Here is a 14,800-nt window from a genome sequence, read left to right as displayed (position 1 = left end):
GAAGCTGATCCTTGGAGTGGTCATTGTTGTTCTCCTCTAAGTTCTTAGTGATCCCGTGTGTAGGCAAGGTCGAGGCACACGTGTACAAAGCGACCACGGTATAGGGGCCAGGTCGAGCTATACCGCTTACAAGTGACCAAATTATAGCTGATATGCGTGACGACGCATTGTGTGTTTATTGCTGTTTATGTTGTATATCTGATGAGTTGTATGCTGATGATGTGCTGATAGGTGTAGCTGTTTACCATTCATGTATTTATATATATGTATGCTGATTCTTTTCACTAGCTTACCCTTTGTTGTTTCCATGTGGTTTAGACTACGATGATCATACGTTGTATGGGAGCAGAGCAGGGATAGGTTGGTGTTCTGAGGCAGGTCTGCAGCTGGCAGATGTAGTGGATGTATTTTTGATGTTTTGTTGTTTTAGCTAGTTGTGTAGCATTGCTGGATGAATTTTATATACTCTGTTTTTAGTCCCAGATTGGACCTTGTGTATATATTTAGCTGCTTATATATATGCATGTTCTTCTGTGGGGTGCTGTGGTGTTGTTGCTGTGTGTGTAGTGACCAGCCGGGTCGTTACAAGAAGTGCATCCAATCAAGTAGAATTATGTAATATTCTATTGTTGGATATTACTAATGGTAAAATTAAATTTTGTAAAAGATGTCTGCTCCTTCTATTTATATGTTTGAAAATTAATAATTATTCATATTTTCTTATCATTATTACTAGGCGCCAACAGTCAAAATGTTACCCCCTCTTTTGCTGGAGATAAACTATTATTTGGTAAAGTTGCACCTATGTAACGTCGATGTAATATGTCTCAATCTTCTGATGTAACAACTGTCACGTTAATAGGTTAGTACTAACCAAATTTTTTTGATATATTATTTATTTCTCAAAATTATTTATGGAGAAACTTATTTACAAGGTTAGTTTTTTTTCAGTCAATGATAGCACACATAATGCACATCGATTTAACACTGTCTTAAATAGAGTTGTTAGAAGAGGTGTATGTATGACAGAATAATTTACTCAATCTCCATTGTCAAATGTCACAAATGGCAATTTATGAAGTCTTATTTCTTTTGATATAACCATATTATTTAATTTTATAATGTTTATGTTTCCATTTCTTATTTGATTATCCTTTTATTTTGTTATTTTGTAATTAAGATATTATCTAGCCAAAGAGCAAATCGCACATCAAATCAAAACAATGAATTTGATGACATGTTCGAAGAATGTGAATCAAATCATAATAACCATGCACAAGGGAAATGATCACAAAAGTTAATATGGAACAATGGTAGATTAATCAGAACTTCAAAACATAATGTAATTATTGATGGTATACATGAAGATGTATCCACTACCGATTATATGTCTTCAATATTGTATTTTATTTTAAGTTTTATATTTTAACCATTAATCTATTACATGAAGACTTATTATTTTCTTATAATAATAAACAGTTTATCCTACTTGTGAGTGCCAAGAATGTGGAGCAATGATGTGGTATTCTAAGAGAGTGCAAAAGGGTTACAATCCAGCAAATCCTAGATTCTCTTTGTGTTACATGTTCTACTGAAGGACAATTAGGTACACCTAATGATTTTTATACCCTTGAATTCCTTAATATTATCACTGCTTCTGAACTTCCAAATCATGAGGTGAAATTGAAAGTTAGTGTTTTGATAATGTTGTTGAGAAATATAGATTAATATTCTAAGTTGTGTAATGGAACTAGACTTATCATAATTCAGTTGGGTAAATATGTTTTGGAGGCAAAAGTGATATCAAGCAGCAATATTGGACAAAAGGTTTTTATTCCTCGATTGTCCTTAATTCCATCATATAAGAGAATTCTTTTCAAATTTCAACATAGACAATTCCCAGTAAATGTCTTTTTTGTCATGACAATAAATAAAAGTCAAGGACAATTATTGAAGCATGTTGCCATCTATCTTCCACAACCTGTTTTTTCACATGGCCAATTATATGTCGCAATATCTCGAGTCACATCTCGCAGTGGACTAAAAATTCTTATATGTGACGATGAGGTAAATGGTTCAACATCTATTACTAATGTAGTTTATAAAGAAGTCTTTTAGACTCTGACATAAGTAACTTGCATTTTTTTATAATAACATTATAAAAGGAAAATATGTCTACTTTAGTTCTAATTTTTCAAACATTTCATCAAGTTTATTTTTCATGATGGATGTGTTCAGGAATCATTACATAATCACTGTATAAGGTAAAAATTTAATTTTTTTTCCTTTCTATTTGAATTACTACATCTTTATAGCATTTTAATATTACACATCTTATAAGTTAATTATAAAGTTTTTTTCTTCAGGTTAATGCATTAACTCATATTGTAGATGTTGATGTTTTTAAAGCTGAGACACAATGCAATTTAGTTTTTCTAATACATTATATTATCATGTTTTCAATCATTTATCATTATTGTTTCATTTGTATATTCAAATTTTTTTTTCATGTTACGTTGAGTTCAATTAATTTTCACAATTATATATATATATATTAATTATTAAAATAAAATTTATTAACTATAATAATTTATTTTTCGTGCAACGTACGGGCACAAGTATGACACACGTTTAGTAAGAGAGAATGAGCACTTACCATAAAACTTGGATGGAAGCCATATCCATCGAACAATTAATTTCTTGGTTGTTTCTTGCGTCGTAGTCATGAAAGACTTGAATGGAAGAACTTTGAATCAAGAGTTTGAATCTGCTAACTTTTTCCCTATGAATATTGAATATATAAGCTCTTAACATTGTATGTTTTTGTAGTACTTCGTGTAGACAGTTCGAGTTCATCTAATTTTTAATTATATTAAATTTTTTATTCATAATAATTATTTTAAAATAAATTTTTTAATTTAATTATAAAATATTTATTAATGTAATATGTTTTATTTTACAATATTAATATTATAAATTTAGATTTTGTTAAATAAAATATACATTAAAGAGAAAAGTCAAATCACAAATTTGTAGTATTGTTTTCTATCGGAATTAAAACGCATCAGGGACAAAATATTAGATTCACATGTAGTCTCATTAATTTCACCATTTTTCCCTGTTCATTGTACCACAAAATTGCCAAGTGAATTATATTTAAAAGTATACATTTTTATTTTTATTTTCTAAGTACAAGAATTAATCGATTTAACTTATTATTACATAATTATTTTATAATATATTTAATTTAAGAAATTTATTTGGTTTTATATTAAATATTTTTATTTTAGTCATTTATTATAATTATTAATATTTATTTTTATAAAGAAATTACCTGTAGACTTTCTTGTAGATTTAAACTCACAACAAAATTTGCAATTAATTTTCATTAGATAATTTTATTTTAAATTTTATCACTAAATTAAAAGTTAGTATTGTTAACTTATTACATATCTATAATTTTTTTTGTATCTTATTTTTTAAATTAATTTTTTAATGATGAGATATTTATTAATGATTTAGTAAAATATTATTTTATTAAGAAAAAACTTTATTATTTTAAACTAATAATTTAAATATTTTTTTTTAATTTTTCCTAATGATTAAAATTTGCAAATCCGTAGGTAACTTTACATGTGAGTTTTCCTGCAACTTATTATAATATTGCCTGCGAATAATACTCATAAAAAGGATTGCATAAAGAAAAAAGTTTCCTATACGACTTTTTTACTAGTACAAAAATCACTTTTAAAATTGGAATTTTAAAATCGGCTCTCAAGCAGCCTATGTTAAAAGTGACGCAGTAACAATTTTGTAAATAATGACATTACTTTTTAAATCGGTTACCTTTTAATCAATTTTAAAAGGTCTCTGATGCAACTTTTAAAATCGGTTCTTAAGGAGCCGATGTTAAAAGTAGCTTTTAAAATCAGTTCTTAAGTAACCGATTTTAAAAGTAACACTTTTAAAATCGGCTACTGAAGAGCCGATTTTTTAAAAATGTTACTTTTAAAATCGGTTACATAAGAACCGATTTTAAAAGTGCTACTTTTAAAATCGGTTACTTAAGAACCGATTTTAAAAATCTTTTAAAATCGGCTCCTTAAGAACTTTTCAAATCGGTTACTTAAGAGCCGATTTTAAAAGCTACTTTTAAAATCAGCTCATTAAGAACCGATTTTTAAAAGTGCTACTTTTAAAATCGGTTCTTAAATAACCGATTTTAAAAATGTCAATGCCTAAATTTATTCTCTTTCCCTCCATTCTCTTTGATCTTTCCCTCTATTCTCTTTAATTTTTTCCTCCATTTTTTTTACTCTCTCTCGCACTCACATCTAAAGTCCCTAACTTCTCATTTTCTTTACAAGACTATATCAAGGTAATATTCTAATTTTTTTCTCATGTCTTGCATTTTCGTAAATTTCAAATCTGGAACGGGCCGCTCTGCAGTCAGAACAGCCCGTTCTGGTTGTAGTACGGCTCATACTGCAATCAGAACGCGTCGTTCGAATTGGAGAACGGCCCGTGCTACAATCAGAACGGCCTGTTCTGCAACCAGAACGGGCCGTTCTAATTGCAGTACGGGCCATTCCAGACTACAGTTTTAGGCCTTTTAAGGAAATTGGAACGACCTGTGCCAATTTAAAAGTTTAACTTTTAAAATCAATTTATGCATGACAGATGTTAAAAGTCTTACTTTTAAAATCGGTTGATGCATGTACTTTTAACATCGGTCAATGACCGATGTTAAAAATGCTACTTTTTAAAATTAGCTCTTTTAAAATCGGTCAAAAAATCGATTTTAAAAGTAAAAAATGACCAATTTTAAAAGTGTATTTTTTACTAGTGTTTCTGGAATTTATTTTCCATAAAAAATAGTTTTTATATTAAATAAATTCGTAACAATTCATAAAAAATTCTTCGCTAATTTATTTTGCAGAAACATCACCAAAAATTTCCCTGCAAATTTTTATTTGTAGGAAAATCCACAAATATTTCCTGCAAATTTTTGTTTGTAGGAAAATATAAAAAAATAGTGAAAATTCAAATGTTATCTGTAAATTGTAAAGAAGTCTATTAGTATTTAATAAATTTAATGACGTTAATATCAATTAAGGATATTAACTTCATATTTATTATATGGATTGTGTAATTAATAAGTACAAAATTTCTCACCTATATTATTCAATTTTCTTTTTGCATTCATCATGGGAAAGATAAAAGATACATTTTTTTTCCCTTTCTTCTCTTTATGTTATCTATATCTATATCTATCTATATTTTATTAAAGGGAGAGTACATAGTTTGTTATAAAAAAAATTCTGGTCAAAACTACATAGTCAAGGCCCACTTTTTTCTAGATTTTCTTTTGCCTTTTAAAATTCAAATATATTTTCTATTAATTGTAAAATGACACTAATGCTAATTAAAGACATCAATTTCTTCATATTGACTTTATGTGGATTTCACTATTAATAGTTATAAAATTTCTTTGTTAAAAAAAGTATAAAATTCTCACTCCTATGTATGAATCAATTTCCATCCTACACAAGACTATCAATTTATCTCCAGCATGATGGGTCACCATGCAAATAAGGTCAAATTGGGTCATCCTGCAAATAAGGTCAAATTAGACCGATGGTATAAATAGAACCAAGACATTTTGTCCTAACTCGCTAAGCCCTACAGGGTTAATTGTTGAAGTTGGGCTAGCCCGCAAGTTTACGAGTTGGTCCATTAAACTAATAAATGAAAAAGTTGGAATTATTATCAACCTATAAATCTATAATGTATTATTATGTAATAAAATAAAATAAGATATAATAGTAGTGATAGTTTTTGACTCTTTTGTATTTGTTTATAAAATTGTGATTACAAGCTTAGAGTTATGATTAGTTGCAATGAGAATTTTGTTGCTCTCGTTGCACCCTTGATAACTTCACCTCTTAATCTAAGTTTAGGGTATGATGATTGAGACAAGTGAATCTAAGAACGTCGAATTCGAACGGGTTAAGAAACCTCTTAATCTAAGTTATGATAATAAATGTAATCATAATTTAATCACTAATACAGAATCAATTATTGACGTATTATCTAATTGTTAATTTTAAATTGCAGTTCAGTAAGATCTGGACCTATTATAGTTAATATAAATAATATCGTATCTTGAGGTAAAAATATTATTCATTAATTGCATTTAATATATTGAAAGGATAACTTATTTGAGCATCAAAATGTCTATTGTGGGTGCACTTAATGTGTCTGGGCAACTAATTAAATTGGGAAGTAAAGAGAAATGAAAACATCTACGAGAAGGAGAAAGAAATATCTCTATGTAGGTACAAAAATACTATATGATTTTGTAAATATAATCTATGTAGATCACTAAACTTTCAATAAAAATAAAATTATCCAATAAAAAATTATTAAATATTGTAATATATATATATATATATATATATATATATATATATATTACACATATATGTATGTATATATTTAAAAAATTATATTATTAACAAATTATTATTTGATGAACTAGTAGCCTAATAATTGTAACTGAATAAATTATAGCTTAAATATATAATAAATCATTTGATCATTATATTTGCGTCAACTTTTTTGTTTTAATATCTTAACCAGAAGACAGCCTTATAGATATATATATATATATATATATATATATATATATATATATATATATATATATATTATTTTCGGAATAATTAACTAGGCACTAACAGTAACTGGTCCTATCATTGTATTCACTTGCTTCTTTTCATATAAAGGGAATTCCTCTAGGATATAAGGGTAACTCCTTTTCGTGTAAGTTTGTTTACACACATGTATATAGACATCTAAACCATGTACTTTATGTAACTAGGAAACAATCCTAGACAACTTTAAACATTTAAAAGGTTGGGACCTTGCTCGAACGTCTACAAGACTCACCAATCATCTATTTGAATTGATGCCTCCGGCTACTTCAGAATTATTACTCTATTTGGGAAATTAAAGTCAATCCATTTTGACCCAGGTTAAAAACACAGGGATTTAGGGTCCCTTCTTTGAGGGTTTTTTTTTCCATAAAGAAAAACAATACCTTTTTTTCTTAAAAAAATAATAATTAAAACATGTGTTTGAAAAATTATAAATATTTATGTAAACTTTTGGAAAAGGATAAAAATTTAAAAAAAAATGTCCATTTTATAAATTTAAAATGATAACTTCTTAAAAAGATTTATCTTATATAAGTACTTTTTCATTTAAATTTGTAATTTTATGAACTAATGAAGGTCTATATCCTAGAACCATCAATTACGACAATAAATAAACTTTATTCAAAACCAAAACCATAAAGTTTGCATTAAATTTCGAAGAAACAAGATATCCATCTCAAGACATATTAATTAACACATGTGATGAGGAACCTTAATTAAATGACACAAACTAACAGAAATCTTAGATATAAATGCTCTTAACTGAGTAAATTGACACACCAAATGAAACTAAGACTAATTAATCAATCCATCTCATGGTCTAGGCTTCATTCTTCCTTCATTGGCCATCTTGAAGAGCTGTGCTTGTGCTGCCGCAGCCTTGTTGGAACTGAGTGATTCCACAAATCTGTCCCTGACTTGGTTGGTTGTGTAAGGGAACTTGTTGTTGACCAAGGAGTTGAGGAAGGAAGCTGTGCCTTCTCTGTAGAGTGCTCCAAGCCCATCATTTCTTGTGTTAGAAAGAGCTTGTGGCAAGCTCATACCAGGACTGAACCCTGGAATAGTACTTGTGGCACCAAATGCACTCCCTAGGGTTCCCCACCAGCCAAGAATTCCCCATATGATTCCTGGATGAGACCTCCAGTAGCTGAAGGTTCAAGGAAAATTAAGGATCCATCAGGTTATATATATAACTGGAAATGATGTATATTATCAAAAAAAGTTTTTTTTTTTTTTTCATATCTCTTGAACATCTTGAGAGAAAAGAAAAGAAATAATCGACATGATAAGCCATGTGATGTACAAATAAATAAATAAAGAAGGATGTAATAAGGAAAAGGTTCAATAAAATACATAGAGTAATGTGATTTGTATTAAAATTTTCACAACATTTTCAATAATAAGGAGAGAAATGAAAGGAAAAAGGAAATAAATACAAAGAAATGAGTAATTTAATGAAAAAGATAAAAGGAAGAATATGATAAAAAAAATTGTAATTTTTTTTTTGTTGGAAATAATATTACTCTAAAATATTCCAATATATTAAGTAAAAAATATTCATTTCACAACACTCTTTTTCTGTACCTCTTCTTATACCCTAGCTTATCCACATGAGATAAACAGCTAAGTGACATGAAAGGAGGAAAAAGAGACAGAGAAAAGTGCAAAGGTGACTCTATCAAGAAGAGTTAAAAGTGGTGTAAAATAATTGGTATAATAAATATATTAATTGTATAACCCATGTTATTTTCATATCATACTTTTTCTTTCTTTTGTGTGCAAGGGTTAGGTCTAAACTCTAAAGATAGAGTAACCACAGAGGTAAAAAAACAATTTTTCTATTATATACTTTACTGTATCTTACACATATTTAGTAGGTAACGTTGAGCAAAGTTGTGCAATAAACTTACTTGCATGTGCCAGTGAAGGGAGATGGGGAAGGAATGAAAGGTGGTGAAGGGATACTGGGGGTGCCAGGGTCTACTGGTGTGGTTGGTGGGCTCACAGTGACAGGTGTAGGGGGGCTACCACCTCCATGAGATGGTGGGTTGTTATAGTATCCACCTGAAGGAGGGTTTGATGGTGTTGATGGGGTTGAGGGTGTTGGATCATGATGTGGGGGTGATGATGATCCACAGTTTCCACCTGAGGGTGCTGATGGAGTTGGACGGTAACTTCCACCACCATGTGAGGGTGGAGAGCTTCCATGGCCATGAGATGTAGGAGGAGGACTGTGTGAGCCTGCAGTGAGTCAAGAAGAAGACAATGTATATCATCTTTTTTTATCGATAGAAAAGATTACAAATAATAACAAAGTTTTACCCTAAAACTTTACTCGTTGTACTCTAACCTCTAAAAGTAAGTCGACCTATATCATCTAAATGGATGATTGGAAATTCAATCAGAAACCCTACCACTAGATTGATCTTAGAGACAAAAATAAGTGGAAGCTACGACCAGTAGTTTCTTGGTTTCTTAGTAGATGTGCAAAGTTATATATCTGAGATGAAACACACTATAATCTTTTAAGAAACATTTAATTTGGTCATTTGAAACTTCATGCTACGTAAGAATAACAAATATAATAATATTATGCTATGAAAATTATTATTTTTGCTTGGATAATTAATATTGGACTAATGTAGTACTTCAGTTAGAGGGATTACACAAAGAATCAGTGAAACCTGTGGGGGAGCTTCCTGCATGTGGATCTGGCCAGTAGTTCTTCTGATCTTCAACAGTGGTGGAGATTACAGGAATGATAAGGTGCTGAGAGAGCAACCCAAGAAGCATCGTAAACATGGTAATAGAGACATGGCTTCTTTTCCTCTCCATTGCTTAGAACACAAGAGAGATAGCAGAGAAAGAAGGGTTAAGAGTGGATTTTGGAGTGGTTTGGAGAAGGGAGATAGCATGGAATATAAAACGGTTCATAGAACTGAATTGTAGTAGTAAATATTAGCAGGTGGGAAGTGTGTGTGGTTAGTTGATGTCTTGCAGGGTGCATTTACTCATGGTATTAATTCCCTACTTCGTGTAATAAAGCCTAAAATATTCTGAAAAACCTTGAACATGTTTTACACATCTAAATCCTCTCTCCCCAACCCCATCTTTATTTTTATCAAATATTAATGCTAAAGCAATGGGACAAAACTTCGTAAATTCAAAATTGAACAAAACTTAACTATAGTTCTTTAAGTATAATTAGTGGTGTTTTTCAATTAGAATTGAAATTTTATTTTGATAAATATATGTGTAAATGTATATTAATGAAATTTGTAGGAAATGTAAGTGTATATTATTTAAGTAAATTTTCAATTCTGAATGAGAATAACATTAACAACATTTAAAATATTGTACTTAAATTTTGTCCTAAGCAATAAGTAATTTGGGTGGGTGCAAATGTGGTATTGGTTTAAGATACGTACAATAATTTTTTGCCATGCTTACTCTAAAGAACTTTAGGATGTAGGAAGCTTAGTTAGCATTATATCTATGCCTCTTCAATATAATTAGGAAACTTCGCTTGTTTATACAATATCAAACACTTGACAGTGAAATCAACAACACAGTACCCCCACATTTGAGGGAGCGTGATGGAGACATACCCCTAGGTATGAATATCAATCAATGTACATAATATTTAATTTACTCTCAGAAACAGTTGTGGTTGATTTTAACAGGCTGTACCAATCAATACATGGTATATATACAAGTATCTGCTTCTCTGTTTTCATAAATAGACCTTCAGAAGGTGTTACTTGTATAAAATGTTACATTGTATATAAACATGGAAGATTGAGTGGACCTGATAGAAAGCAAATTAGTCTGATTTACCAGTTTGAAATTTCCAACCCACTTTGGATACTACAAATTTCATAAAGAAAATGGGATAAGTTATTTGGCAAGGAAAAGGGGAAAACTTTAATTACTATTGCTTGGAAACAGCTAGCAAGTTCATATAGGTTGCTTTTCAGTAGAGTAGCTGTGGCCAATAATATTCGTACACTAAATTTCTACCATTGTTGATGTCTGTGGTTCGGATCAACTGCCATAGGTTATGAGTCTTACATTAAATGGGTCTGGCCAACATTATTTTGTCTGAAGTATGGTGAACAGATATATTGAATTTGTGTATTCACTCATTTAGTGCACACCCACGTATGTTTCCTATAGGCTTTTTATTTTTATTTTTATTTTTATTTTTATTTTTATTGATTTCCTAGCCTTGCTATATCTACTAGTACTACTTAAATAAATTGTGTTTATTCAAATTTTAATAAAAAGATTGGTAATATTAAATATCACATCTTAATAAAAAAATATTTTATTTAAATTCTTTAACATTTCTATATATTGATAAAAGTGACAACTACCGTATATATTACTAAATATAATGCTAATGACATGATGAAACTGACCATAGAGACTAGCTCAATTGAAAGATTATCACACATTATACTTTTTTATTTAAATATAAACAAAATTAGTGTTTGTTTTTGGAACATGTGTTGGTAATTAAAATAATTTTTACTATTCATTTAACTACTTCAAAAATAAAATATTAAACACTTGTATTTTTTATTTAATAATTTCTTTGTCTATTCATTTACATTTGTTCCAAGTATAAACTAAAACAGAACTCATTCTTTATGTATATATATAGATATAAAAGTTGTTTGTCCTAAACTTAGATGCATGATACTATTTCAACAGTACACTATAACAGCAATAATAAAACGTATTCATTACAAAGCATTGTTAACGTTTTCTCATGATTTTTAAAATTATAATAAAATGAGTTTTTGTTAACTCTTTAAATAACACAACTATTTTTTTTTTTATGATACTAGCTATAGCAAGAACTAGACATGTATCTAAATGTTTGCCAGACAGTATTCGTATGAGAATTTGGCATTTCGTTGGAGAAGAGAGGGGGGCCCAAACACTGAAATTACAAGTGAGTGAGTTATTCCGAAGTAAATGGCATTGACAGAAAGTAGGTGAGTTTGCACAAAATGTTGCAACAGGATTGAATGTGGGTAGGAAACCTTGCATTGACTCGAGCTTTTGTTATTAGGGTTTAAGAAATTAATAAATAATTTTTTTATTGAAGATTATATTTGAATTATATATGAAAAATCGTGAAAGAGAGTGTATTGTTACCATTAAGTAATTAATAATTTATTTTTAAATTTCTTAAACAATATCCACAGTACCCTCAAGGGTAAAGACACTTGTTAATATTTTCCGTATAAATAAACGAGCTCAATACTAGGAAGAAAAGTCGTAGGAAACAGTGTGGCTATGAGCTGTTGCATAGAGGCAAGAAGACACTGTTACAGATGACAGTTCACAAACTATTTATGACAAAGTAAAATGGTAGCAATATAAGTAGGTCGACATATATTTAGGTGAAGTCATATATTACTGTAACTGTTTTATTGAAGATACTATGCTTGTGGCCAGACACTCCGTTTTACTGTACATAAGTGTTTGACAAAATTAAGCATAAAATTAGCCAATAAATGTAAAATCAAATAATGTGTTAATATAATTTTAGGTTTAAGTAAGACTTTGGTCTATATAATATATGGTTATTTTCATTTTGATTCTTTTATAACTTTTGTTTGGTTTGGTATATATATATATATATATATATATATATATATATATATATATATATATATATATATATATATATATATGAGGAGGGTTTAAACGACATCGGTGTAACTTTTACTAAGTGTTACACCGCTCAATAACTTTATATTAAATGTGAATTTTGAAAATCTAACCGTTAGATTGAAAGTTCATATCTCTTAGATCATATATGTCAAATTTTGTATTAATCTAAGATGATTTGATACTTCATTATCATAAAACAAAATTGACGTAATATATACATTTCAAAATATACTAAAATATGAACACTTTGAATACCTTCAAGTTGTTGTTTAATTTTAACAAAATTTGACATATATGATCTAAGAGATATGAACTTTCAATCTTACGGTTAGATTTTCAAAATTCACATTTAATATAAAGTTATTGAGCGGTGTAACACTTAGTAAAAGTTACACCGGTGTCGTTTGAACCCTCCTCTATATATATATATATATATATATATATATATATATATATATATATTTGTTTGATAATTAAGGAAGTATATAGTTTCTTTCTACTAGGTGGGTCCCTTTATGACTAAAGTGATACTTTTAGTTACAAATTCATGTCCAAAGCAGAGATTAAATTTTGGTTTGGTTAAAAAGTTTAAGTGTTAAACCACTTAAAGTTAATGACTTTTGTTATTTAATGTGTATATATATTTAGTGTAAATTAACAAATCCTTATATAGATATGTATATAAATCCTAAAACAATAAAACTTATTAATTTAAGTAGTTTAATTTGATATTTTGATTCTTTAATCAAGGATCAAGATTCGATACTTGAGCATTAATTCATTATATATATATATATATATATATATATATATATCCTAAATCTTAAACCTTATATATATAAAGATAAAATGAAATCAGTTTGAAATAGATTCAAATATTTTATGTCATAACAAAGATAAAATATGTCTCTTTGTTTGAGAAAAAATATGCTTAGAATAAATCAATATTTTTTGTCGTAGATTGGAAGCTGATCTCTCAATGAAATCAGTTTGTCAAAAGAAGAGGAAGGAGACTTTATAATTTTAACAAGAAGTTGAAAGACAAGTGGAAGAACTCTTGAAGGTTGGATATATAAGGGAGGTGAAATATACCATGTGACATGCTAATTTATGTTGGTAACAAAGCATAATATTATTGGTGTGTTTTGTGTTTACATCATCATTTAGTCTTGATTTGATAGGAAGCTCGCAAAGAGTGATACATCTCTTATTAACGATCAATTGGTCAGCACATATCTAATTTGGTGACTAGGTCTATTTAATTTGTTGGTTGATCTAATATAATTGGAGGCCAATTAGTCTTTCTTTGTACAAGTGTATTTGATCGTTTTTTTATCTTTTTTGATTTGTTTGTGGATTTGGTTTGGTTTCCAACTTTGTATTTCTTTTCACTTTGAATAATAGTTTTTTTTTTTATAATACATCCATCTTTTTTTTTTCTTTCAAAATTTGGGCTGTAATTATGTGTTAATTACAAGTTAAATAAAAAGAACCTAAAAACAAACAAAATTTCTCAACAAAAATGCAAATCTACATCGATTTAGCTACAAATAAATGTAAATAAGGATATAATTCTACATTAGTTCATCCAAAATCGATGTAGGTTTTAGAATTTAAATCTACATCAATTTTCAAATAGAATTGATGTAGATTTATGTCCTAATCTACATCGATTTTCATATAAAATCAATGTAAATGTAAATATTTTGCACTGGTTTAAAAATCAATGTAGTAGTCTATACATTTTTAAGTCACTTTATTCTACATTAGTTTCAGAACTGATGTAGATGGCTTCACAAAATCGTTGTAGATAATGCATCCTATAGTAGTAAGATCTACTTACTTCAAGTGTAAGTTATGCTAGAGTTACTTTAGTCAATAATTCATGTTCTACATTGAATTTCAATTATCTAAATGTTGAAGTAAGAGTTCTTGTTCTTAGTAAATAGATCAAGTCTAAAAAATTTAAAAGCTATTTGATATTTGATTACATTAAACCAAATGGATGTATATTCTTAAAAGCATATTATACGCTAATTTGAATCTTTATAACAAAATATTATATAGTTTTAAAACTTTACAAAATTTTGTAAACTTAATATATTCATTAAAAAATCATAATTCAACAGTTGAATTTTTGAATTCAATATAAAGCATGAATATATATATATATATATATATATATAAATATATATATATATATATAGAGAGAGAGAGAGGAGAGATCCTTTTATTTCAGAGTAAGTCTACCTAGACTTACTCCGTTCAATAACTCATGTTCTACATCAAATTTCAACGATTCAATCATTCAATTTAAAGTTCTTAATACATAGATCAAATCTGCAAATTTTTAGAAAATTTGAAAATCATTTGGTACTTTGTTTCATAATTCG

General features: G+C 28.5%; 1 protein-coding gene across 2 annotated transcripts; it reads right to left on the bottom strand.

Moving 5' to 3' along the window:
* Nucleotides 1–7,317: 7,317 nt before the first annotated feature.
* Nucleotides 7,318–9,636, bottom strand: PDF1 (protodermal factor 1). Of its 2 annotated transcripts, none has more exons than XM_020379159.3 (3): nt 9,386–9,636; nt 8,630–8,960; nt 7,318–7,866 (listed from the first exon to the last, which is right to left on the bottom strand). In XM_020379159.3, exons 1-3 carry the CDS (start codon nt 9,552–9,554, stop codon nt 7,533–7,535), a joined length of 834 nt encoding a protein of 277 aa, XP_020234748.1. In that variant the 5' UTR covers nt 9,555–9,636; the 3' UTR covers nt 7,318–7,532. The 2 variants fall into 2 exon arrangements, with proteins under 2 accessions (XP_020234748.1, XP_020234749.1); XM_020379160.3 differs by having other exon boundaries at nt 9,404–9,636.
* Nucleotides 9,637–14,800: the final 5,164 nt, after the last annotated feature.

This window comes from Cajanus cajan, chromosome 2 (genome assembly GCF_000230855.2).
Source record: "Cajanus cajan strain Asha chromosome 2, NIPB_CcT2T_4, whole genome shotgun sequence".
NCBI lineage: Eukaryota > Viridiplantae > Streptophyta > Magnoliopsida > Fabales > Fabaceae > Cajanus > Cajanus cajan.
The sequence above is the reverse complement of the archived record's forward strand: the minus strand, read 5'-3'. Positions and strand labels throughout refer to the sequence as shown.

Coding starts and splice junctions, on each gene's coding strand:
- PDF1 (XM_020379159.3), bottom strand. CDS start 9,554: ATGGAGAGGAAAAGAAGCCATGTCTCTATTACCATGTTTACGATGCTT. Junction 8,961..9,385: donor AGGTTTCACTGATTCTTTGT/GTAATCCCTCTA, acceptor GACTCACTGCAG/GCTCACACAGTCCTCCTCCT. Junction 7,867..8,629: donor CCCTTCACTGGCACATGCAA/GTAAGTTTATTG, acceptor TTGAACCTTCAG/CTACTGGAGGTCTCATCCAG.